At 50.2% G+C, this 24,314-nt stretch overlaps 8 protein-coding genes across 10 annotated transcripts; 6 read left to right on the top strand and 2 right to left on the bottom strand.

Moving 5' to 3' along the window:
- Positions 1-19: 19 nt before the first annotated feature.
- H257_10413 (hypothetical protein) lies at positions 20-772 on the bottom strand. The gene is made up of 2 exons (XM_009836951.1): positions 307-772; positions 20-255 (listed from the first exon to the last, which is right to left on the bottom strand). The coding sequence occupies exons 1-2, from the start codon at positions 733-735 to the stop codon at positions 190-192; spliced, it is 495 nt and encodes a 164-aa protein (XP_009835253.1). The 5' UTR covers positions 736-772; the 3' UTR covers positions 20-189.
- Positions 773-1,986: 1,214 nt separating this feature from the next.
- Positions 1,987-3,353, top strand: H257_10412 (hypothetical protein). The gene has a single exon (XM_009836950.1). It carries the CDS (start codon positions 2,038-2,040, stop codon positions 3,322-3,324), a length of 1,287 nt encoding a protein of 428 aa, XP_009835252.1. The 5' UTR covers positions 1,987-2,037; the 3' UTR covers positions 3,325-3,353.
- Positions 3,354-9,938: 6,585 nt separating this feature from the next.
- On the top strand, positions 9,939-10,262 carry H257_10411 (hypothetical protein; the record flags this gene model as incomplete). The annotated part of the gene is made up of 1 exon (XM_009836949.1): positions 9,939-10,262. The coding sequence occupies one exon, from the start codon at positions 9,939-9,941 to the stop codon at positions 10,260-10,262; it is 324 nt and encodes a 107-aa protein (XP_009835251.1).
- A 385-nt stretch (positions 10,263-10,647) lies between these two features.
- Positions 10,648-14,217, top strand: H257_10410. 2 transcript variants are annotated; one of them, XM_009836948.1, is made up of 8 exons: positions 10,648-11,506; positions 11,597-11,740; positions 11,789-12,153; positions 12,347-12,540; positions 12,640-12,801; positions 12,937-13,300; positions 13,359-13,649; positions 13,705-14,217. In XM_009836948.1, exons 1-8 carry the CDS (start codon positions 10,687-10,689, stop codon positions 14,104-14,106), a joined length of 2,742 nt encoding a protein of 913 aa, XP_009835250.1. In that variant the 5' UTR covers positions 10,648-10,686; the 3' UTR covers positions 14,107-14,217. The 2 variants fall into 2 exon arrangements, with proteins under 2 accessions (XP_009835250.1, XP_009835249.1); XM_009836947.1 differs by having other exon boundaries at positions 13,359-14,217.
- Positions 14,218-14,328: 111 nt separating this feature from the next.
- Positions 14,329-16,569, top strand: H257_10409 (fumarate hydratase, mitochondrial). The gene is made up of 2 exons (XM_009836946.1): positions 14,329-14,937; positions 15,005-16,569. The coding sequence occupies exons 1-2, from the start codon at positions 14,593-14,595 to the stop codon at positions 16,121-16,123; spliced, it is 1,464 nt and encodes a 487-aa protein (XP_009835248.1). The 5' UTR covers positions 14,329-14,592; the 3' UTR covers positions 16,124-16,569.
- A 576-nt stretch (positions 16,570-17,145) lies between these two features.
- Positions 17,146-20,400, top strand: H257_10408. Of its 2 annotated transcripts, XM_009836945.1 has the most exons (5): positions 17,146-18,315; positions 18,360-18,474; positions 18,601-18,761; positions 19,174-19,361; positions 19,679-20,400. In XM_009836945.1, exons 1-5 carry the CDS (start codon positions 17,197-17,199, stop codon positions 20,313-20,315), a joined length of 2,220 nt encoding a protein of 739 aa, XP_009835247.1. In that variant the 5' UTR covers positions 17,146-17,196; the 3' UTR covers positions 20,316-20,400. The 2 variants fall into 2 exon arrangements, with proteins under 2 accessions (XP_009835247.1, XP_009835246.1); XM_009836944.1 differs by having other exon boundaries at positions 19,174-20,400.
- Positions 20,401-20,937: 537 nt separating this feature from the next.
- H257_10407 (hypothetical protein) lies at positions 20,938-22,895 on the bottom strand. Its single transcript, XM_009836943.1, has 7 exons — positions 22,630-22,895; positions 22,415-22,572; positions 22,081-22,352; positions 21,692-22,031; positions 21,407-21,523; positions 21,301-21,348; positions 20,938-21,142 (listed from the first exon to the last, which is right to left on the bottom strand). The coding sequence occupies exons 1-7, from the start codon at positions 22,808-22,810 to the stop codon at positions 21,020-21,022; spliced, it is 1,239 nt and encodes a 412-aa protein (XP_009835245.1). The 5' UTR covers positions 22,811-22,895; the 3' UTR covers positions 20,938-21,019.
- A 180-nt stretch (positions 22,896-23,075) lies between these two features.
- On the top strand, positions 23,076-24,282 carry H257_10406 (hypothetical protein). The gene is made up of 5 exons (XM_009836942.1): positions 23,076-23,423; positions 23,484-23,508; positions 23,568-23,642; positions 23,692-23,829; positions 23,890-24,282. The coding sequence occupies exons 1-5, from the start codon at positions 23,116-23,118 to the stop codon at positions 24,133-24,135; spliced, it is 792 nt and encodes a 263-aa protein (XP_009835244.1). The 5' UTR covers positions 23,076-23,115; the 3' UTR covers positions 24,136-24,282.
- Positions 24,283-24,314: the final 32 nt, after the last annotated feature.

Raw genomic sequence — 24,314 nt, 5'->3', positions numbered from 1 at the left:
GTACTACCGATTAGTATGTGCTAGCTTCTTTTTAAAACAAATTTAATGTAAAATATCTCCCACATTCCTCGATTTATCATTTCACTGTCAGCAAACTTGGCGCATTGCCACGGAGTTTGCCGTGGACAGCCTGCAGTGTAGCGAGGGTGGCGGACGTGGGGTACACAGCGGCAGAAGAAACCTTCGGGGTCATCGTTGAAGGGCTTCTTCGATATCGCATAACCGCTCGTCGACCAAGAGGAGGAAGTTTTGGACCTGTACACCACCCATTGAGATGATGTTACATCAGCGAGGGTGATAACTTGCCTTGTCCATGTCAGAGCGAAACTGCTCTACTGTCAACGTAGGATCAGCTGCTGGGTCGTCTGCAATGAGAATGTCGCTTTGGCCTGTGGTGGTTAAATTGTCTTCAATGGATGTGCCAATCCGGTAATTCGTGAGGGCTCCTGCGTCCAACGTGTAGAGGTCGCGAGCATGGTCCAAGGCACGAACAGTTCCTACGTACAATTTGCCAAGGACGCCGTCGCATTGAGTACATAGCAGTGTGTGGAACGAATTCCCGCCTTCTGCAGTGATCGCCGTGCTTGGCTGCAAATGCGTCACGCGGCAGAATGTGATCGTTCGCTGGTTCACGTCGCTAGAGGAGAGAGAGGTCGAGTCCGCCACGATGGCTCGGCAGACGCGGCATTGAAACACCACTGGGAACGGCACCTCCACCACATCGTCGTCGGCCATCCCCGCGTCAGGTTTGGCTTTTTGAATTCTTGTGCCACGTTTGGCCCAATATACTAGTTTGCCCCACACGATTTGCCCCATTCTGCGGTTTCCTGTCAAAATGGACGAACGTCTGTATTATTAAATTATAGAGGCAACGGGTTTTCAAGTTTGACTGGCGAGCAAGTTCCTAAGTATGCGAGGCTTTCTTGGGCAAAAAATAGCTTACGTTAACGTTATGGGTAAATTTCGAAGTCGATTGCGATGTGGACTTGAACAAAGAGGAAGTACAGTCAGCATTCAGACAGGACGTGTTACTGTACAGTCCTTAGGTCGTCTGTGACGATAGGGTCTCGTCTATTGCAATCATGCTGTCGTCGCATGGGCCGGCCATTTTGCCTGTTTTTATCGACAACAAGTACGTACATCTCACAGTTATATGTAGTCTTACAGAAAGCTGTCGATCTGGCGCCAGAGCCTTTGCGGGTTGGCTGGACAAGGGCTCTTGGCAAGTGGTTGGGTAGTGGGACATGGCGACATTACACGTGGGTGAATGGTTGCCAAAGTGGTATAGTTCGGGGGAGAAGTTGAGGATCAGGAGTTGCCACTCCACTGACGTGCGTGATTGTTGTGCAAAATCGGTGCCGTCAAAGCGGGAAGGAGTGGACGGTAGTGCGAGTTTTGGGAGATTAGACTGGTCACGCTTGCAGTGGGGGAGTAATGTACGTTATTAGGGCGGGCATGTGGGTTTGAAGTCACCTTCAAAAGGTTTCGATTCGTGGGATGAGATACTGGAAGGTCCCGTCGGATCAGAGACCTGGGACGGCATCAGATGTCTCAAACTGTTTTTGCAATACAAATTGCAAGTGATTCCAAATCCAGGGCAAACAAATCATCTGATGCGGCGAAATCACTTCTACGTTATATTAAAATGATGGTGACACATACAAATCACCAGATACTTTAATGGTGTTCGGTTTACCCCAAGGCAGTTGGGAATCCGCAGCAGATTCCAAAATACCGGGTAATTGAGTTATCTGGTCCACACTGAAATGTTAACAAAAGAAGGTGAGGCCTCAGCCTCTAACCCTTGACGACTCAAGGAAAGTAGACCCAAAATTGGTCGTAAATAGTGAAAAACAGTCAACCAGTTAAATTCACTCGATGGGATCAGAGCCCTTTACCAGACTCAACACATACTGAATCCAAGTCAACTAAGGCTGATATACAATATGCAAGAGTAATTCCCAGAATTCTCATTTTTGAATTCCCCTCGTCGCACAGATTTCCAACGCTGTGGCGCTGTTGACACCGTGAAGCAAGATGCCGCCAGGATCAACCCCGCCACCAAAGCATCATGGACATGAGGTCAGTCACGACAACGGCGACGCCATCGAAAATTCTCGGGATGCCGCCGTAGTTTCCCCCAAACACTCAATGAAGTCGAGTCAAAGCGACCTTACTTCCGTGGCCGTGGCTGCCGTCGCGACCACCATGCACCACACCGACAATACCGAACCCTCGGCAGGTGGTTACCGAGGGCGGTGCTTGTACAAGACTGGCAAATGCGAGAACGAGCGCGCATTGAAAACGAATGGCCAAGCACACAACTTGTGTGATATGCATCGCCTTCGACAGAACCAGAACCAGCGAAAACTGGATGGGAAGAACCGACATAACCGCACGGCGTACTCGCCGTATGAGCGCAACTCTGCAGACCCCATCTCCCCCGACCACACAATTTCTCCAGTCGTCGCGACAACCGTCGACCCAGTGAAGCCAGAACCGTCGACGATGCACTCACCCCGCTCGAGCGAATGCAGCTATACGACACCACCGACTCAAATTGAACTGCCTCCGCGTACGTCGAATCGACACTATTTCGCGCCACCGATCAACGCACCTGCGCACCACACACCGTCCTCGCCATTGCAGTACCTTCCGTACCCAACGGCGCCCCGCATATCCAATTCGGCTACGTTTCCGACCCTGTCGCATCTGCGGCGGTCGACATCGCAACCAACTATCCACTACGACCCATCGCCGCAACAGTCCCAACCCGTCAAGCCCGAAACATTCACAGATGACATCACCGTCCCCACTCCATCGTACTTGAAGGGCGAAGCACGGGAAGCCTTTCGGTCCCGCGTCCTTCAAAAGCTGGTCAACATCATCTCAGAAGAAGTGATGACCACCCAGCACCATCACCACCCACAAACCCATCCCGCTGCTTACGACTTGGGCCATGCCGACCACTTTGCCCCACATCCATATGCCCCGCATCACCACCACCCCGAGTACACTCCACCGCCCCCTGCGACAGCGTTCGGCTACAACAACCCCGCGTCGTACTCGACACACCAACAGCAGCAGCGCTACCCGCCTGCACTTGCTCCAATTGGCTATCCCCGCCATTCTCCCCCGACCTACGACGACCCCCGTCCCCCGAACTCGTTCCATCCGCATCATCCCCGTATGCGATTTCAGGCCTTGGACGGAACCAGCGGTCCGTTGCCCAAGCTGTATCCGACTTCGTCGACGTTGCCATCGCTGACTCGCCCCCCTCCGCCAAAAGAGTCGTCGTCGCCTAACAGAAACTATTTATTATAAGTCACGCAAATACACCGTATTTTGTCATATCAGTGAACCAACGCCCACTTGAGAGACTGCAAGTAGGAGTGTGATGGTGACCGAGATCAGCAGCCGACTCTGCCGTCATGAGCGTCACGTTACTGTCGATTCGAAGTGAGGTGCTCTCAATCGAATCCGTATATAGAGTTTTTGGAGAGAAATCGAAAATACAAGCGCCTTGTTAATGTGCGTTCGAGTGAAATTTCGTGTGGTGGTGTGGTTTCTCGTTGGAATTCAAATCGATTTGATTGGCTACCTCTGATGAGCTCAAAATTACTAGCCAATCAAAACCCTCTCAATGAAACTCAACCAATCAGATCGATTGTGGATCAGTTTGGTCGGCGCGATTCGATTGCACCCCCTCCCCAAATTTGTATCAAATCGACAATAGAGTCTACGACTTCTTTCAAGAATCTACAACTTCTGGCAAGAATATACAACTGCAATCATGACTACACAAGTGCTATACTTAAACTTTGTATGCTTTGTAATATCAGGATCAGTTTAATCGGTATGTCAACCTGTTGCACACACACAAGCATTATATGTAGACGGAGTAAACACAAGGGGTTTCGGGATTCCGGGGTTACAAGGGTACATACAGTACGGAAATCGAAAGGTGCATGGTAATTAATGTATGCGACATGTGGATAAGCTGTAAATTCTGGATTCTGTACTTGTAGATTCTTGAAATGCTGTTGTAAATTCATTGTCTCTCGATTTTTTGTACTATTATTTTCTCGCAAAATGGGATTAACCAAAATGCCATTTTCAAAATGGAGGTAAAAGGTCTATTTTGTAATATGGCGTTTTGAACCTCTTCAACGAGTAAATCCCACTTGGAATTATTGGATTTGGGTTAAAATTCTTTGAACAAGACATGTTTCAATATTGATCAGATTTGTTGAATTCGGCCCCAAAATGGGTTTTTGGGGCTGAATATTGCAATATTTCCGGTTACCAGACGCACCCTAAATGTTGTAGTAAAAAATATTCCAGTGGTGATGCCCATCACACTAATTTCAGTCACATACTTACCTCCGGAGGGAAATACCGGTAGACCTGAAAATCGTTGAACGACGGAAATAGACCTGACATTTCAAAGACCCCATAAATTTAATAAATCAATATCCAATCAAAGCTATATAATAAAATAAAATAAAACAAGTTTTATTTATTTATTGGCTTTGCATTCTAAAGCTCAAATTCATTTGATTCTTACGCAGAAACCAACACTCCTCCTTCGTCGTCCTCTTCATTGATCCCACAAGAACATCACTTTGGTGATGAACGCTTGCTCTGGGTTGAGCGGTAGGGTGGCTGGGATCTCGCCGGGCAGCAGGTACATTCGCGATTTGACCTTTGTCGCATGGAACCACTTCTCATCCACGTCGTTGGAGATGCTAGTTATTTACCAGTAATGGATGATACCCTGCAATCAGATTGGCTAACAGTTGTGTCGATATATTTGAAGCCCTCTCCAATTACTATATCGATCTCAGTATCGATTTGCTATGGTACTACAGTGCTGGCAATAAGTTTAAAGCCACCCAAAAACAATTGGAGTAGGAGAACACCATGAACGAATGTGCCTGTGCAAAAACATTGAATGAGCTTGGATTGCGTGGGAATGATATTGAAATGCTTGTGCTTTCAAAAGCATAACAAAAAATGCGACTTTTGTCAGTCAGGTGAATACTTACCCTGGCAATAAGATTATGACCACCACAGAAAAACATCAAAAATTGTTTGTGTAGTGACAAATATTTGTGCTTAATACTTCGTTTTGCCACCTTTGAGCTCTAAGACAGCCACACACCTATTCGGCATTGACTGCAGGAGCTTTTCGATCAAGTTTTACCCGAATTCTTTTCACGCCTTGGAAATCGCAGCAATCAAGTCAGTTTTTGTCGCAAATTGGCGCCCATATGCATAAACTGCACGTGCAAGAACATCCCACATGTTCTCGATCGGATTGAGGTCCGGCGAATTCGCTGGCCACTCCATAACGCGCACGCCATGCTCGTTAAGAAACGCGTTGGTCTCTTGCGACGCATGAATCGAGGCGTTGTCTTGCTGAAAGACACAGTCACGACCATAGTAATAATCGATGTAGGGAAACAAATAGTCAGACAAGGTCCCGATGTAGGCGCCACTGTCCTGCGAACCCTCCAAAATAGCCAAATCCGTATTTCCCATGGCACTAAATGCACCCCAAACCATGACGTTCCACCACCAGATTGGCGCTTGGAATATATCGCTTTTTCCTTGCATAGATCGTGTCAATAGTGCTTGAGCCCGTCGGGTCTGGCCAAGTTGAACTTCGTTTCGTCGCTAAAGACGACATTTTTCCATTGTTCCGAGCCGTGACCGAGCATTCCCCGGGCCCACTGAAAATTGGCTTTCTTGTGCTTGACCGTGAGAACTGGCGAGGCCTTGGTTTTGACAAACTTGAGGTGCTTGCACATTCCAAGCAATTGGCGGGCATGGCGGGCCTTGATGGTGAGCTGGCACAGCTGCACGAGCTCACGTGAAGTCAAAAACGAGTTCGATGCTGTCCGAATGAGTCGTCGAATGTCGGTAGGTCTGACCTTTGGTGGTGGTCCTGTCCACTTGTGCGTGTTATATGCCGCGGGGTCCATCAGGGACCGAGTTATGGCATCTCGCGAGCGTCTAATGAGAAGCTAGATCTCTCGGAGGCTTTCCCCGGCGGCTTTAAGGGCCAAAACCATGTCTTGCTCTTCTTCGGAGAGCTTGGCGCCGGCTGGCATGATGAACTTGCGTTTAAAAGTTGATTCAGCCGGGAATCGGTCAAATACAGGGGCGGGAGGATTAAAAACGCGTGTTTTTACTTAAAAACGCCTGGAAGAGCATAAAAACATGGTGGTTTTATACTTTTTGCCAGGTAAAAAAGATCTGTATTTGCGTTTTTGTACTTTGATTGAATCATGGACAGCTTAAGGAGGTTGAATCAGTGCAGAAACGATGGAATACATGCTCGAATCGATTGAATAACATGGCATGGTCAAGTTACAACAGAATCTTCAGAAACAACAATTTTGGGGTTGCTTTAAACTTATTGCCAGCACTGTACTACAGTACTACTGTAGTACTGCACTACTATAGAGCTATTTCACTCACAATATTTCATTTGAAGATTTGTATGGTGGACTTCGGCTTGACTGTACAGCAATTGCAGTACTATTGATATACTGTACTACTCCAGAGTACTATTAATAACAATAACAGTTTTTAATACTATTAATATAGTACTTATATTGTTAGTAGTACGTATGGGCGCAGTCCTCGACACTTTTTGGGACCCTTCGATGGAGGGGTTCCCTTACTCCAAATTGCTATTATAATAGTGTTTTTAAAAGAGGAGAATTAATGCAGTTCGTTGGGCTTAAAATCATGTCGAAATTCGTAGTGCACTAGAGCCTTTTAGCAAGTGCGAAATGTGAGTAGTTTACATACTTTGTACTTCGTTCGATTTTATCGATGTCTGGAAGTTTAAAGAATTCAGATTTAGCAAGTCTGAAAAGTAAATCCCGACACACCAAACCAACACCATCCATTATTCCTTCTCCTGTTCTTAGTCTGTGCCTACCGGTATGACTTCATTGCGCGCAATTCAACGAGAGACACATAAGGGCGTATAGAATGTGGATTTGTGTATCATGTGCGACGTTATGAAACGATAGTCATCGAACGCTTTGGACTGTAGGGACTCGGACTAGCTCAGCGGTTCTAATGCCCGCTGCTTTCGAAGTTTGAGGATCTTGAGTCAAGATACTCCCTCTGTTTGGTCGTCAAGTATCGTGGCGACCAAACATAGGTTTACGTAGTCAGGACCGAGCTCGCCGCCCGTCGTCCATGCCTTGGCATGGGTGATCAGGCGGCAATCATCGAAGGCTTGGTGCGCGGCGGCGGGGAGTATCAGACTAGCGTCCTGCATCACTGTACATACCCGCGCTTGTGCACTATCCTAACACTACAGTACATAGTCTTAACTACCTATGCGTCGGCTGAAGCGAGTCGGAGCATGTTGGTGTGAGTGGAGCAAACCTAATAGAGCAATTTGATTGGCTCGGAAAGTAGTCAGATGTCTGCGGACTTCGAGGCCAAAAGTGTGATGACTTCCTCACTTTTCAGACCTGTTTCCGAGCAAAGTCGGCAAGCTTCGAAGTTTAAGTCTGGAAAGTCAAGATTTCGCACTTGCTAAAAGTCTCTATTCTCTGGAAGATTTCGTTGGCTACGTACACTTGGGGTGAGAAAAACTACAACACGATGCAGCTCACGACGTTCGCATTGACGAACTTCCACCTCTCGTTGATGCCATTGCGCGCGGAGGACGAAGGGTTTTACAGGTCTGTAATTGCTCGTTATGAGCAGATGGCAAATGAGAAAAAGAGCAAGCGCGGTGAAGCTCAACGCCGCTATCGTTTAAGAGAGATTGTCCATTGACAGCAACCGCGCTACACGCTTTCTGTCGCCATCGATGAATCGTTCGAACAATCGTTCGAACTATTAGATGATGGATGAATACCATTCATAAAACGAGTTTGCTGATCGATTTGATATGGCTCCGTAGTATTTAAATGATCGGCTACAGTACTTCATTTTTTATCAGTAACCTAGTCACTTTCGAAGTTGCTGAGTTCTTGATTGACAGTAGTCGACAGCCGCGAGGGTGCCTGCCAAAAAAGAATCAATACAAGGAGGTTTACTGAGTTTTCCACAATAAAGCTGGATGTTAAGAAGCGACCAATAAAAATCGAGGAAATTTATTACATCTCTGATTCTTTTTGTGAAATCGATACTACACTGTATATCTTATTAGTAGCAAAGTGCATGCATATTTTGACATTTACTGACGAATTAAAATACTATTTCGGAAGCACTACACCCCAATTGTATTGATATCAGTAATAAGTTATTGGAAGTTAGTCAGCTGCTGGTTTAAAGATTTGGTGTTGATGGAAAATGAATTAAAAGAGTGGAAATATCCATAGGCTGACAACAGTCCGTCAAAAATTGCATCTGATTGGCTTAAAATTTCAGAGTGATCTACCAATCATGTTTCGTGGCACGGAACCAAGATACGTATAGTATCTATTAATATTAGTACTCCCTCTGTTCCAAAATAAGTGCGCGAGTCTGAGGAGGGGGGACATGACACGTCATTATATTCATAAGTAAATTTGAAAACATGGTGTCACCTGCCTCAAATCGAAATGCGCTGCTATGATTGGATCATGAGTACAAGCGCACCAAGAGCTCCCCGTAGATGCAACAATGAGCGGGAAATCTCAAGAGATGACGCCATTACCCGCGTTCAAAATATTGTATACAAATATCCATATATAACATACACACTCAACTACCAACATTTTTGAAATGCCAATCAAAAGACGCAACCTCGCCGACGACGAGCGCGAGGGCATCCTCCGAGAGGTATTGCTTCTCAGCAACGGCAGCTACATGTCGAGGCTGTCAAAGGGTCTGAGCCAGCAACTGGCCGACAAGTATAACTGCCACGTTTCCACCATTCGCCGGGTCCTTGCTCTTGCGAAGCAGCAGGGTGTCGGTCATGGCAACATGAAAGTCACTGTTGCAAGTAGGAAGAAGGGCAGAGTTGGTAGAAAGAAGGCGTTTACTGCAGAGCAAGTTAAGGCCAAGCTCCTACAAGTACCTCTTGCTCAACGCACTACCCTTCGATCCATTGCGGAAAGAACAGGTCATGTATTGTAGCCATGCATACATGAGTCTGATTTTGCCATAGGGATCAGCCTAGGTTCGTTGCATCGATACCTCAAGCTCGGCCTGTTTCGGTCCCACTCGAACTCTATACGGCCGTTTCTTACCGACGCAAACAAGTACGGTCGAATGAAGTTTGCGTTGGACTTTGTTGGCTCCAGCATGGAGCTCAATAGTATGTTGCAATACGTGCACTTGGACGAGAAGTGGTTTTACCTTACGAAAAAGAGCCGCAAGTACTACCTCGTGCCAGGAGAACAAGAACCAAAACGGGTGTGCAAGAGCAAACGGTATATTACTAAAGTGATGTTTCTCTGTGCTGTCGCCCGGCCACGATACGTCCATGCGACCAACAAGTGGTGGGACGGCAAGCTCGGCATATGGCCGTTCGTCGGGTCGGTCGAAGCACAGCGCGATAGTGTCAACCGCCCAGCTGGGACCCTTGAAACCAAGTCAATCAGCGTCACGAAGGATGTGTACCGTACCTTCTTGCTTGACAAAGTCCTGCCATCCATCGTCGCCAAGTGGCCATGCGAAGACCGCGTCATCAAGCTCCAGCACGACAACGCCCGGGCGCACGTGACGCCATCCGACGCGCAGCTGCAAACGGCCCTGGCGAAGTATTCGGCGATGGGATGGACCATGTCGTTGGCGCCGCAGCCGCCCAACTCGCCCGACACCAATGTCCTTGACCTTGGCTTCTTCGCTGCGATACAGTCCCTACAACATCGCAAGTCAGCGCGCACAATCGACGAGCTTGTTGGACACATGACACATGACACGTGACCTCTTCGTTCAATGAGTACCCGCACGAGCGCTTGAACCATACCTTCATGTCGCTGCAGGCTTGCTTGATTGAGACGATGATACTTTTTGGAGACAACGCTTACAAGTTGCCTCACATGTCGAAGGAGAAGCATGAGCGAAAGGGAATGTTACCACTGAACGTGTCATGCCCGCGCGAAGTGTTCGACGCCGCGAGGTCCAAGTTGGATGGCATGGCATCCGCTGACCTGAACCGCTCGCTCGCTGCCGAGGCCCGCTGCATCAACGAGCTCGCCCAGGAGCTAGAGGCAATTGCCCTATGCGACGATGACATGCTTGACGTCATGATTGGAGTGGGAATTGAACCAATTTGTGTAGAAGATGACGAGTAAACACGAACCGATGTGTGTTGGTATTGTTGATGGTCCTTGTGCTCGTTAGGAGGGTTCCTGAGGTAAACCCCCCTCCTGAACCGAATGGCAGTGTCAGAATTACTTAAAGTCGCCATTTGATTCGTCCTGAGACACGGATTTGGCATCCTCTGATTGGCCCAATGTATCGTTACACCTGTATAAATGCATATTGAAGGTTGGAGTGTTTTGTATTATTATTGGAGGAGGCATACATCAACTTCCTGATTCGCGCACTTCTTTTGGAACAGAGGGAGTATTATTTTAATAATTGCTGTTTTCAAGTAATACTAACGATAGTAGCCGGTTTGCCCCAGGGACGCTAGCTTTGGCCCACGGGCGGCAGTTTCGTTGACACAAGCGGTTACCAGTGTTGACGGACTGCATTCCGCCGGTTCAAAAGACGATGGCGTCCAAGGCTAATGGTTCGTCCGCTGGCCACCGACGGTCTTTGGGTCCTACATTGGCTCCCATTGTGCGAGGCAGCTCGACCACGAAGATTACGAATGCGCACAAAGGTCAGGGGCCGACGATGAATGTCGTCGACGACATGCTACGGGCGGCGGAGCTCCCTTCGTCAGCGAACTCGTCCGCTGCGGACACTGACGCAGATCAATTCAGAGAAGACGCTCAAGAAGTCACATCCTCGGTCGCGGAGACGGACGACATTGTGGATCTTCCACCTTCGAGGTCAGTGGCGCAACTGGCAGCATCCGCGTCGAAAAGTCGGATCACTTCGACGTCACCACGACTGGTGGATCTTGCCTCCATGCTAGCGATTCCTATGGACAAGGCCGTCATGTCTCCTGGCACGTCTGACATCCCAACTTCCTCGTCGTCGTCCAACCTACACATGGGCAGCAACTCAGGCTCGCTCATCATGAACACTAGCCATCATAGCAGCCTCACAATGTCCACGAGCAAAAGCACTCAAATACTGTCTCCTGCGAGTGCGCTCCTGCTCAAGGTGACCGAGCTGGCCGTTGGAAGCGGATTGGCGCGGGGGGCCAGCGGATCGGTTCGGGGGGGCAGCGGGTCGGCACGGGGAATGTCCCCAGGGGGGCTGCTCATGCGTGTACCCTCTAAGTCGACGTTGTTGTCCCAGCAAAATGGCAGTTCCAAGCGAATGGTTGAAGCGGTGGGTAAAGTGCTGCATCAAATGACCCCGTCTCAGGAAGGCGCTCGGCAGAGCATCGCGGACGGCGCCGCCGCCGTCGCACGGAAAGGTACGTCCTCAATATCCATTTGCCCCTGGACAAGTCATACTATTCGAATCAACTTGTGACTTTATCGTGATGACATACTATCTGGACCAGGTCACGACGTAGCGGCGGCCGTATCGAAGCGGTTCTTGCTGTTGCGGGCAGACACGACCGTGAATGCCGAAGAGCTCGAGCACGAACTCAACGACATGGCCGCGTCGCACGTGTCCAAGTTGGCCCAGCAGCAGCAGGCCCCGTGTACGTTGTCACATGACGTTTGATTGGCAATGACATGTCGTGCCGTAGATTGCATTTCAATCCATTCCAAGGCGAAAATGGGGTGGGATGCCGTGGTGGCTATCGTGACGCTGTACGCGGTTGTGGTCGTGCCTATGGACTTGAGCTTCAACCTGTGGGACGCCTACACTTGGTTCCGAGGCGTTCAGGGCCTCGTCGACGTCATCTTTTCGCTCGACATACTCGTGGCTTTCCGAACGTCGTTTCTTATCAGCGCTACCCACGAAGAAGTGATGGACATCAACAGCATTCGACGACATTATCTGACGCTGTGGTTCTGGGTCGACTGCGTCGGCACGATTCCGTCGTCCGTGCTCGGCGATGCACTGCGTCTGTCCGACTTTACATACCTCCGGCTTCTCGTGTTTCTGCGGGTATGTTGTCATTTTAGGTGCTGTTTGTGTGGTGTTATTCAATAATTAATATTGAGTTATTGAACGGTCCTTCAACTGGATTGGGTATGACTTCATGGACTTGGCATCTGATTGGTTAACCTAAGACCTGTGATTGGTCACAATGTGTCATTGAGCCTGTTGTTCATTTGGTCCTATATATCCTATATATTAGATTCTCCGGTTGTCGTCGTCGCCAACGTTTTCCAAAGCCATGTCATGGGCGTCGCGGACATTTACGTCGTACGGCGTCCGCATGGGGATGCTCATGTTCATGTACTTGCTGCTGCACCACTACGTCGCATGTTCGTTTTACCTGTTGGTGGACATTGAAACCCGCCAAGTGGACCCCACCGTCGACAACATTTGGTAATATGTAGTACGCCAGTACATGCTCGTCTTGCAATCCTCTCCCCCTATCATCCGCCATACAATTCCATATTTCCATTGACATTTGTACGTACGTAGGGCTGTGCCGTTTCAATCCAACGACACGCTCGGAGTCAAGTACTTGAGCTCGTACTACCGAGGGCTAGTCGTGACCAGTGGGAGCGACCTAGGTCCTGTCACAAGGCCCGAACGCGTGTGGGGCACAGTCATGTTTACCGTGGGTATCATTGCCAATGCCTGGTACATCCCTCCCTCCCTCCATCATCGATATGCACACATATTGTGTGGCTGTGACGTCACGAAACACCCATTATAGATGGACACAACAACCCAATACCTACATCTCTCTCTCTCTAACGGGTCATGTCGCAATAGTGTCGCTGGGATCTGCGCCAGCGTTCTAGCCCAAATGAACAAAGTACAGGACGAACAAGTCCAACGGCAGGACAGCATCGACGTGTGTCTGCGCAACTGCCACGCCACGAACTCGCTCACGTCGAAAATCAATTTGTTTTACAACAGCGCCCACAGCCACGAGAGCGCCCATCACGCGTCCGACTTGTTTCACGGGATGCCGGAGAAGTTGCATTTTGAGCTCTCGGTGGCCCTGAACCAGTCGTTCTTGAAAAAGGTGCCGCTGTTTCGAGCGCTCGAGCCGGAAGGAATTGTCGCGCTGATGGAGTGCGTCGAGGAGACGGTTGCGATGCCTGGAGATGTCATCATCCGCGCCGGCGAAGCGGTAGCGGACGACGTCTAGATGAAAGCAGATCATGTAAATCGAGGTTTGTTCTGTATAGGGCCGCGCGTTCTACATGATCAAGATGGGCAGCGTCGAAGTGTACGACAACATGGGGCCGCAAGGGTCGCGCGTGTCAATCAAGCACATGCTGGCGGGAGAATTCTTTGGCGAAATGAGTTTGATCCGGCAAGGCAACGCGTCGGCCAACGTGGTCGCGACGTCGTTTTGTGTGCTTTTGGTCCTGTACAAGGAGGTTTTCCACTGGATAACCATGGAAAACGAGCACTTGAAGTCGTTTATGGAGCGGTCCGAGGTGCGGCGATCTAACGAAGCCACCGAGGCGCGGCATGTACGCAAAACCCCATGGTTTAAAACCGTTTTTATTCACGGAATCAATCTGGTAGCGGTCGCATGTGACGATGGCAGAAGATGTGGCCAAGGCCACGCAAGGACTTATCAAACGACGAAACACGTTCGTACCGAGGCGGATGGCGGCGTTGATCGCGCGAATACGAATGCGTCGGGCGGCGCGATGGGTCATGATGATCCAACGCGTAGGGTTGACGGTGGAGTCGATGGATAGCTCCTCGAGGCAAAACGAAACCATGAGTCGGCATTTCGTCCAGGCTGAACCGCCTCCAGCCAAACACATGAGCTTGGGCCTGGCATCCAAGATGCGCACGCTTATGCATGCAAACCGATGTCGCAACACAGCCACGCGCGCGCTGCGCGCGGTTAACGAGATGTCCCAGTACACTGCCAAGGAAATGGTCGTATCGACGCGCATCAAGATGCAGCACATGTAATAGACATCCCGTCTTGTCAAGTTACGTACGAGAGAGTATCCGTTGCTGTTACTGTACAATCTTGGCGTGATGCCATTGGTGCTAGAATAGCACGTTAAATGCTTTGATTGGCAATCGACCTGGATTAACGGAAACTTGGCTTTATAGGTTAAACACAATGAAACGCGTTAAAACTGGAATCCTAGCGTCAGTGACTACAGTACAGTACAGTACAACGTGTGGACGAGAACTGCTTGGGGTATAAGAGAAATACGACGAAAGGTCTGAGCATAGGTTCATAAGCACTACCGTAGCTTGATAACCCGACTTGGCGCCGTTACGCTGATGCGTCGCCTCCACTTGTTATTCGGTCCTGCTTAATTCCTGCGATTTGATTGGCTGAATGGGAGGTGCATTCGTGAATCGGATTGGTCGATAGGATTCCACGGTTTTTCAATCAAATGATGTGGCTGACTTCACTTTTGCTTTTTGAATCGCATCGCCACCATGTTGTCCCGAAGCCTGCCTCGTTCGTCTGCGCTCTTCCGCGGCCAAGTGGCGCGCCTGTCCACCGCGGCCGGTGTCCGCGTGGAAACCGATTCCCTCGGAAAGGTCGACGTGGACGCGTCCAAGTACTGGGGCGCGCAAACCCAGCGCTCCTTGGAGAACTTTCCCATCGGCGGCGACCGCGAACGCATGCCGATGCCAGTGATCAAGGCCATGGGCATTGTCAAGAAGTGCGCCGCCAAGTACAACTTGAAATTGGGCAAGTTGGACAAGGCGATCGCGGAAAACATCATCAAGGCCGCCGACGACGTCATCGCGGGCAAGTTGGACGACCATTTCCCCTTGGTGAGTAGTCGTCATCATCGTCGTCGCTTCCCTGTCACCTTCAATGGCTAACGCATGTGTATATAAGGTGGTGTTCCAAACCGGATCGGGCACCCAATCCAACATGAACACGAACGAAGTGATCTCGAACCGCGCGATTGAGTTCATGGGCGGCGAGCTCGGGTCCAAGTCGCCCGTGCACCCGAACGACCACGTCAACATGGGTCAATCGTCCAACGACTCATTCCCCACCGCCATGCACATCGCGGCTGTCCTGGAAATCCACCGCGTGTTGCTTCCTGGTCTGCGCAAGCTGCATGCCGCGCTCGACGCCAAGGTCACCGAGTTCGACGACATCATCAAGATTGGCCGCACGCACACGCAGGACGCGACCCCCATGACCCTCGGCCAAGAGTTCTCGGGGTACCGCGAACAGATCGCGTACTCGATTCAGCGCGTGGAAGCCGTGTTGCCCAACTTGTACAAGCTCGCGCTGGGCGGCACCGCCGTCGGCACGGGCCTCAACACCACCAAGGGCTACGACAAGGAGATCGCAGCGATCATTGCGGACGAGACCAAGCTCCCGTTTGTGACGGCGCCCAACAAGTTTGAAGCGCTGGCGGCCAACGACGCGGTCGTGGAGGCGTCCGGCGCACTCAACACGATCGCATGCTCGCTCATGAAGATTGCCAACGACATCCGGTTCCTCGGCAGCGGGCCCCGCAGCGGCCTCGGCGAACTCAACCTCCCCGCGAACGAACCCGGGTCGTCCATCATGCCCGGCAAGGTCAACCCGACGCAGTGCGAGGCCATCACGATGGTGTGTGCGCAAGTGATTGGCAATCACGTGGCGGTGACCGTGGGCGGGTCGAACGGCCACTTTGAACTGAACGTGTTCAAGCCCGTGATGATCTCCAACCTGATCTCGTCCATCCGACTCATCGGCGACAGCGCCGTGGCGTTCACCGACAACTGCGTTGTGGGCATCGAAGCCAACCGCGACACGATCGACCGCCTCATGAAGAACTCGCTCATGCTGGTCACGGCCCTCAACCCGCACATCGGGTACGACAAGGCATCCAAGGCGGCCAAGAAGGCGCACACCGAAGGCACGACCCTCAAGGAAGCCGTGCTCGCCCTCGAGTACTTGACGTCCGACGAGTTTGACCGCTACGTCCGCCCCGAAGACATGATCGGACCCAAGTAACATGTTTCCAACAACAAGGCACTTTATGTGTATAGACGAGTTTATTGCCATCTTGTACGGGATGGGATGGTTGCATGTCACTTGGTGCCTGCGATCAAGATATATAGACCGACGCACCTGCATCAACTTGCCATAGCGTTCGTGACCCGCTGCCGTAAAGAACCACATCATCCACCTCTAGTCTAGAGATCATGGAGGTACAGGGCCAAGAGCACATTCAAGTCATTCATACACAGGGGGGCACTTACAGGGCCGTGGCGGCCAGCATAGGGTTGATGTCATGGGCAAGGGAGACAACGATACTCCCAAGCGTGTAAGCGTGATGCTGTAGAGTACGCTAACACGCTTGGGAGTATCGTTGCGATCGATGGAGCAGAGGCACAAAAGCAGCGCCATAACCCCGAGACGGGAGATCGCACTGGCATTGCGACATTAGATAACGTCGCAATAAATATACCGGTAGTATTGTCGATTTGATACAAATATTTGGGGAGGGGGGTGCAATACCAAACCGATGCACAATCGACCTGATTGGTTGAATTTCATTGAGATGGTTTTGATTGGCTAATAATTTTGAGCTTATCTGAGGTAGCCAATCAAATCAATTTAACTTCCAACTCGAAAGCACAATATTACTTTTATTGGAAGCCTGACGCCCGTTGCACGGTCAAAATCCGAAATTATCGACCAATCACATTGCACAAGATTTTTAAAAGCATATGTAGCGGACGTCTCAATCGAGCGGAAAACTGTAACAGTTTATACGTCCAGTATTTGTCAGTCACAACACTGGCAACAAACAGCATTGCCATCGACAACTTAAGGCGAAGAATGAGAGCAAAGGTTACGCTAAGATTACCCAGTACAGGGGTCCTGTCAGACGAATGTCTTTCTGAAACACAACCTTGGGGTTGCCAATGTAGCGGACGTTTCAAAAAACCTTCCTTATAGTAACTTCAATGTGGATATAAGATCTGTTTTGTAAACAGTGTCACGTCAACGGTTTCAGGCGATGGGATACCCCACGATTCTCCATTTCGAATTCCTCCGTCCCTCCATCAACGTCCATATTCATGGCTGTGCGGTACGCGTTGCGAAAGGGTAGCAATGTCCGCTGCACCGCCGGCATCCACCGCCGCTTCGTGAGCACGTTTAGCGGTGACTGCTTGAGCTTGGAGACGCGGCCGAACGGCGTCGCGATCGTCCGTCTGGACGACAAGACCGCCAAGGTGAACACGTTGAACGCGGCCATGACCAAAGAACTCGTGACGGTGTTGGACAAGGTAGAGTCGGACGCGGACATCAAGTCCGTGGTGCTGATCTCCAGCAAACCGGGCTGCTTCATTGCCGGCGCCGACATTGCGCAGCTGCAAGCCGCCACGTCCGAGGCCGAAGTGAAGAAGCTCTCGTCGAACGGACAAGTGTACATGAATCGTATCCAGAGCTCCAAGAAGCCGTTCGTGGCGGCCATTGACGGGTCGTGCTTGGGCGGCGGGCTGGAAGTCGCGCTCGCGTGCCACTACCGCGTGGCATCGTCGGGTAAAAAGACGCAGCTGGCGCTGCCCGAGGTGATGCTCGGCTTGCTGCCAGGCGCCGGCGGCACCCAGCGTCTCCCTAAGTTGGTGGGCCTGCAAGCGGCCCTCGACATGATGCTCACGGGCAAGAACATCAAGCCCGACAAGGCGTTGAAGTTGGGACTAGTCGACCAGGTGGCCGATCCGTATGCGCTCGAGAACGCCGCGATCGACGCCGCGGAAGGGCTGGCGTCCGGCAAGACGAAGAAGAAGACCAAGGCCAAGGGTGTGGTCAACCGACTGTTGGAGGACACGCCGCTGCGCAGCATTGTGTTTCAAAAGGCCGGCGAAATGGTGGCCAAAAAGACGGGCGGCCACTACCCCGCGCCCAAGCTCATCTTGGAAGCAGCGCAAGCGGGGTATGCTGGCTCGAACGGGTTTGAAGTCGAGTCAACCAACTTTGCCAAGTTGAGCCAAACCCCCGAAGCCAAGGCGTTGATGAGCATCTTCTTTGGCCAGACCCAATTGAAGAAGAACCGATACGGCAAACCTTCCAAGCCCGTGCAGACCATGGCGGTGATCGGGGCCGGACTCATGGGGGCGGGCATCGCGCAGGTGTCGGCGACCAAGGGCATCCGCGTGCTGTTGAAAGATCGCGATGCTGCCAGCGCCGCCAAGGTATGACATTTGAGACATGTAACGAATGAATGGCGGGTGTGTAGGGCGAATACCATGTCCGCAAGAGCTTGGACGACCGCGTCAAGAAGCGCCGCATGACGGGCTACGACCGCGATGTTGTCATGTCGAACGTGATTCCGTTGAGTGACCAGGATGAAGGTATATGTTTGGGTCAAAATCATAAGCATAGGGGGGAGTCTATTTGCCCGCGTTATTCTCTTCGCTTGTGTCTATTTACCATGATTGGATGGTGTATTCGTAACTACTATATATATATATATATAGTATGGAAGGCCCACATGAAGCATGCGGATTTGGTGATTGAAGCCGTGTTTGAAGACATTTCGCTCAAACACAAGGTCATTCAAGGGCTCGAACCGTTCTTGAATCCCGACTGTATCGTTGCGACCAACACGTCGGCGCTCAGCGTGGCTGAAATCGCCAAGGTAACGACGTTGCTGTATTGTCCTTTTACCCAAAATTTGGCTGACTTTTGTGCAGAATCGCCAAATCTATTGTCCTTTTCCCCAAAATTTGATTGACTTTTGTGCAGAATATCGCCAAATCTATCGAGTCTTGTTTGTACGGAATGTTGTATGTAAAAAGGTGTCGTGTGGTGATTGGTATCACACTATTTGAAGACGCACACTAATTCGATGGTGGTGATGGTTTCCTGCAATCTGATTGGCTAAATATATATCGTTCTGCCGATGATTCGTGTGTACATTATTTGGTTGATTTGATTCATTCTCCAGCTTAGAATCAACACTATACAAGATAACTTCTGGACAATCTGGCTCGAGTGTATTGCTAAAAGGGGGGGATACATTGTGATGATCACTCACGAACAACATGTAGGCGAGCCAACGGCCAGAAAATGTGATTGGAATGCATTACTTTTCCCCTGTGCCAAGCATGCCGTTGCTGGAAATCATTCGGCACCCTGGCACGTCCGATGACGTGGCGGCACGAGCGGTCGACGTTGGGTTGCGCCAGGGCAAAACGTGCATTGTCGTAAAGGACGTTCCTGGCTTTTACGTGAACCGGTATGTAGTATACAACATGGGACAGATCCTATTTTGTCTTTCTTTTACCCCAAAATTTGTGCTGATATTCGCGAAATCTATCAATTCATTGTATTGACTGTTGTATGTACAAATCGTCCAGTGTCACACTAATTACACACTGGTCGAAAAGATTGGATTTGATTGGCTACTTACGAGTGATCTGGGTTTTGATTGGTCACTCGATTGTCTGCCGATTGACTCCGATTTCGAATATATCGACAATACTAGTTATATGTGACACGGCCTCGAGTGTTTACCCTGTCGCATGGTATATGTGACACTATAATGGCGAGTAGATGCTTGGGGCCGTATATTGCAGAAACATTGGCGTTGGTGGAATCAGGTGTCGAGATTGAGCGCTTGGACAAGTTGATGACCAAGTGGGGGCTTCCCGTGGGTCCGATCACGCTGGCAGACGAAGTCGGCGTGGATGTGGGTGCGCATGTCAACCAAACGCTGTCGCAGGCGCTGGGCGTGCGCATGCAGGGCGGCAACCCCGCGATCTTTCAAGATATGATTAACGCGGGGTTTCTGGGCAAGAAGACGGGCAAGGGGTTTTACATTCAGCCTACGAACAAGAAGAGCAAGAAGACTATCAACCCCGAAGCGGTGGCGATTGTACACAAGTACCAGACCCGCGACCTCAAGCTGTCGGACGAAGACGCGACCAACCGCCTCATCTCGCGGTTTGTGAACGAAGCGATTTTGTGCGTTCAGGATGAAATCATTGCCAGCCCCACCGAGGGAGACATTGGCGCAGTGTTTGGGATTGGGTTTCCGCCCTTCCTAGGCGGCCCCTTCCGATACGTGGACCGCATCGGGACGGCGAAATTCAACGACCAGCTGCTTCGGTATGCTGACAACTATGGCGACCAGTTTACGCCGGCGCCGCTGCTCCAAGACTTGGCCAAAACCAACAAGACGTTTCATTAACAGAGATGGTTATATATCACGACGAGGACTACGAGTAAGTATTCATCACTAACATGTCCTTTTTTATACTATGGAACTACTAAAAGTACTATGTAGTACAGTATGTAAGTTAACATAGTACTATTAATAGTACAGTAGTAGTAGTAGTTACAATTGTGTGCTTTTGCGTGAAATTTCATTGTGATGTGGTTTCTCGTTGGAATTTAAATCGATTTGATTGGCTACCTCCGATGAGCTCAAAATAATTAGCCAATCAAAACCTTCTCAATGAAATTCAACCAATCAGATCGATTGTGGATCTTGGTTTGGTCGGCGCAACGATTCGATTGCACCCGCTCCCCAAATATTTGTATATCAAATCGACAATACTACGTAGTATTCATACTATTAATAGTATATATTTATACTACGGTAGTATATATACTGTATAGGAAACGAGGGAGAGATTGTAGGTACTGTATGGGTGTGGGATTGTGCCAACGTCACCGTACGTAGTTGACTTGGAAGTCACACCTCGTGACGTTATCACAGGGTCCTGCGTTGAACTAGTAGTATTACTAGAAGTATGTAGTAGTACAAATGCAACGATAGAACGTTATAACCTTATATATATATATATATATTTTTTTTTTCCGAAGTATATGGAAGGGATATGTATGTATTTTGATAGTTTGTGTATGCTCGAGCACTAGTAGGGATTTGGCTTAGGCAGGTTGCTTTTGCTTTCGCTTGTGCTTTTCTAGCTCTTTCATGGTCGCGTCTTCCTTTTTTTGGTTGATTTTGCGCAAATCTTCCACGCGCTTGAGCTTTTCGTCCAAATCCGTGAGCTAGTGACAAAATAGGAATATTTTCAAGAAACAATTCCACACATTAATATATATATATATATATACGTTTAGTCGTAGAAAAAATCAATATATATATATATCACTACAGACGACAAGCGTGTGAACAAATATTGAAAGAAGTAGACAAGACCACGCACCGGTTGGACGGATTGGTTGAGCTTGTCGTCCGCGGCTTCAATCAGTTCCTACCATGTACACGTCATAAACAACAATATTGCAATATATATATATATATGATATTACCTGTTTCATGCGGCGAGCCAAGGCAATGCGCAGCGCTTTGCGGCGCTCTTCCGCTTCCGATTCCTTGGCTTCTTGCGGCGCCGGTCCTTCTTGCATCCGCTCCAAGATGGTTGGCGGCTACACATTTCCATCACAATTATCACAATGGTTGGCTCCAAATAGTCATCGACATGCTACAAATAACCATCGACATGCTACAAAGAATTCACATGGATGGGGCTACAAAGAATTCACATGGATATGGGGCTACAAATATAACCCCCCGGAATAGGACAAGACCCGTACTGGCTCGGGGGCCGACGCCTTGAGCTCCTTTTGATACGACTCGAGCTTGGAGTCGCGCTCCTTCTTCTTCTTATCGAGGATGCGATCGCGCTGCGCCTTCAAATAGGCCGCGCGTTTGCGGATCTCAAAGTCGGAGATCTCGGCTTGTTCCTGGAACTCTTTGTGTTTTTCCTTTTTCGAGTCGAGGACTTGCTTGTTGCGCTTAAACACTTCTTCCGCCTGCTCTTTGCCGCGACGCACCGCCCGCTCGACCTCTTCCAGGTCCACCAGCCCAGTCTTGCCACCGCCGCCGCCATGCTTGTCCTCGGCCGCTTTGAGCTGCACGGACGCCAACCGAAACCTAGTCGCCGTGTGTCAAAGTGATATGTTTTGGTGAAGCAAACAGCTACCTTTCCTCCTCGACGGCAATGGACAAGGCGATCGCGGCTTCCAACTCGGCCTGCTCCATCTCTTCTTGCTTGTACAAAATGTCCATTTCCATCCAGTAGTCTTCGACATTCGAAAAGTCGTCTTGCGCGGCGGCGTCGTCGGCGGCCTTGGCCTCGTCTTCCACCGCTTCCTTTGCTTCGGCTTCCAAGGCCGACTTGACGGCCACCGCGCGCTCCTTCTCGTCCCGCACCGCCGTGATCACTTCCAGCTCGAGCTCCAAGTTGCGCTTGACCTAGCCATGTCCACCATGTCAACATGCCGATGAACGTCGTCGTTGCTTGATCGGGTTTATACCATGAGCTTTTTGAACGTGAGAAAGTCGTCGATAGCGAGGATTTGGTTGATCACGGCCATGCTGATCTCGGTGGAGTGGCGGCATTTCGCGCAGATGTCGGCAAAGTCGGACGGCGTGATCCCGATCTCAGCCAAGTTGGCCGTGAGGACGCCATCCACTGCAGACGTGCATGAGCAAGGATGGAGATGAGCGGAAGATTGAGACGAGTGTGTACCTGTGTCGCGGAATTGACCGTGGAGGTCCGAGTAGATGAACTTGTTTTCGTCGTCTGTGTCGAAACTCGCGCAGTTCTCGTCGATGAAACTCATGATGGGCACTTCCCACGCCGGCGACTGGAACAAGTTCATGACAAAGTCGAACACCCATTCGCTGTCCACTTGCGCTAGCTCGGCCATCGCTTTCTCGTTCGTCCGAAGGGTCTACTGACGCCGCGACCACTGATGTCGTGCCCCTTCACACGAAAACTGAACCGCCGCCGACAGATACACAAATCGGTATCACACTAAATACAACACAAGGTTAATAGTGTGATCATAATAAGATTCGAAAAATAATACTGAAATAGTGTGTGCTACTCTCCAGAATATTAATAGTGTGAGCCCAGCAGATTGGAAATCTGACCAATCAACGCCGTTCTCGTCAACCAAATGCTGTTTCGTCATCGATTTGGTGGCATTTCACCATCGCCACCAGCCTCGTCATGTGGCAAGTCTACGCGGGCGTCGTGGCCGTGGTCGTGATATCCGTGGCCGTCTTCATGATCTACTACGAAGAGAAGAAGCACTTTGCCAACATCGCGCACGGCAAGATCCTCCTCTTCGGGCTCTTCTGGGTGCTTGTGAGTGCGTTGCAGTTCGCGCTCGTGCTGCCGCTGAAGCTCGTGCTCGCGCCCAACGAACTGCACATCGTGGCGCATGAGACGTGCCAGGTTGTTGCGCGTAGTCTGCACGTGCTCTTCTTCGGCCCCGTCGTCGTCGAAGGCCGACCCAACGCCAACCCCGACGAAGTGTAAGTCGTCAATCAACCTCATCCCGCGCACTGTCGACTCACGTGTGAGAGAACAACTAGGTACATGATCGTAGCCAACCACCAGGTAGACGGCATATGCTCCCATCTCACGTTCCCATTCTCGTTCTCATTGCCGGCATGTAGACCATGATGGACATCACGTCGTTGTATTTCTTGGGCGGCAACTTTTCGTGGGTGTCCAAGAGCATCATTTTCCTCGTACGGGGAATTTTCCCAATCTTTTGTCGTCGTCCTACCCATCTTGTAGATTCCTGGCGCGGGATGGCTCATGAAACTCGCCAACTACGTGCCGTTGACGCGCAAGAACAAGACGAGTGTGCTGCGCATGTTTGAGCTGGCTAGGGACCGTTTTGCCAATGGCTGGTCTGTTGTCGTGTTTCCCCAGGTAAATATCCCAATCATCCCACTAATCTTCCCAATGATCATCCCAATCTTTATAATCTAGGGCACGCGGAGACGCACCGAGTTCCTTCCGTTCAAAGATGGCGCGTTCGACTTGGCCATCGGCGCCAAGGTCCGCGTGCTGCCTGTGACGATCATCATCCCGGACGACTTGTGGACATGGAACCGCCTCGGGAAGGTCAAGTTGGTCATCGGGAAACCCATCGCGATCGAGGACGGCATGACCCGGGAACAGCTCAAGCAAAAAGCGTTCGACGTCGTGTTGGGCAACTTGCCCAAGGAGAAATAGACGAGGACAAACCGACGAGGAAATTTCCCCACCCTCCCAAATACACCATACGAATAGATTCCAACAGGAGGTTGGTTGGTTCCATGGTGTTTGTGTTGAGCTCATTATTATGGGGTAGTACTATATATTAATAGTACTTGGAAGTACTATTTTGTACTTGGAAGTACTATTTGTACTCG

Source organism: Aphanomyces astaci (genome assembly GCF_000520075.1).
Source record: "Aphanomyces astaci strain APO3 unplaced genomic scaffold supercont1.28, whole genome shotgun sequence".
NCBI lineage: Eukaryota > Oomycota > Saprolegniomycetes > Saprolegniales > Verrucalvaceae > Aphanomyces > Aphanomyces astaci.
Note: the sequence above shows the minus strand (reverse complement) of the source record. Positions and strands in the feature narration are given on the sequence as shown.

Excerpts from the sequence above, each read along its gene's own strand:
- H257_10413 (XM_009836951.1), bottom strand. The coding sequence starts at position 735 with ATGGCCGACGACGATGTGGTGGAGGTGCCGTTCCCAGTGGTGTTTCAA. Across the intron at positions 256-306 it reads TTCGCTCTGACATGGACAAG|GTCCAAAACTTCCTCCTCTT; the intron begins GCAAGTTATCAC and ends GGTGGTGTACAG.
- H257_10412 (XM_009836950.1), top strand. The coding sequence starts at position 2,038 with ATGCCGCCAGGATCAACCCCGCCACCAAAGCATCATGGACATGAGGTC.
- H257_10410 (XM_009836948.1), top strand. The coding sequence starts at position 10,687 with ATGGCGTCCAAGGCTAATGGTTCGTCCGCTGGCCACCGACGGTCTTTG. Across the intron at positions 11,741-11,788 it reads CCAGCAGCAGCAGGCCCCGT|ATTGCATTTCAATCCATTCC; the intron begins GTACGTTGTCAC and ends GTCGTGCCGTAG. Across the intron at positions 12,802-12,936 it reads GGTATCATTGCCAATGCCTG|TGTCGCTGGGATCTGCGCCA; the intron begins GTACATCCCTCC and ends ATGTCGCAATAG.
- H257_10409 (XM_009836946.1), top strand. The coding sequence starts at position 14,593 with ATGTTGTCCCGAAGCCTGCCTCGTTCGTCTGCGCTCTTCCGCGGCCAA. Across the intron at positions 14,938-15,004 it reads TGGACGACCATTTCCCCTTG|GTGGTGTTCCAAACCGGATC; the intron begins GTGAGTAGTCGT and ends TGTGTATATAAG.
- H257_10408 (XM_009836945.1), top strand. The coding sequence starts at position 17,197 with ATGGCTGTGCGGTACGCGTTGCGAAAGGGTAGCAATGTCCGCTGCACC. Across the intron at positions 18,475-18,600 it reads GTTGAGTGACCAGGATGAAG|TATGGAAGGCCCACATGAAG; the intron begins GTATATGTTTGG and ends ATATATATATAG. Across the intron at positions 19,362-19,678 it reads CCTGGCTTTTACGTGAACCG|ATGCTTGGGGCCGTATATTG; the intron begins GTATGTAGTATA and ends AATGGCGAGTAG.
- H257_10407 (XM_009836943.1), bottom strand. The coding sequence starts at position 22,810 with ATGGCCGAGCTAGCGCAAGTGGACAGCGAATGGGTGTTCGACTTTGTC. Across the intron at positions 22,032-22,080 it reads ATTGCCGTCGAGGAGGAAAG|GTTTCGGTTGGCGTCCGTGC; the intron begins GTAGCTGTTTGC and ends CACGGCGACTAG. Across the intron at positions 21,524-21,691 it reads AGGCGTCGGCCCCCGAGCCA|CCGCCAACCATCTTGGAGCG; the intron begins GTACGGGTCTTG and ends GGAAATGTGTAG.
- H257_10406 (XM_009836942.1), top strand. The coding sequence starts at position 23,116 with ATGTGGCAAGTCTACGCGGGCGTCGTGGCCGTGGTCGTGATATCCGTG. Across the intron at positions 23,643-23,691 it reads CCAAGAGCATCATTTTCCTC|ATTCCTGGCGCGGGATGGCT; the intron begins GTACGGGGAATT and ends CCCATCTTGTAG. Across the intron at positions 23,830-23,889 it reads CTGTTGTCGTGTTTCCCCAG|GGCACGCGGAGACGCACCGA; the intron begins GTAAATATCCCA and ends TTTATAATCTAG.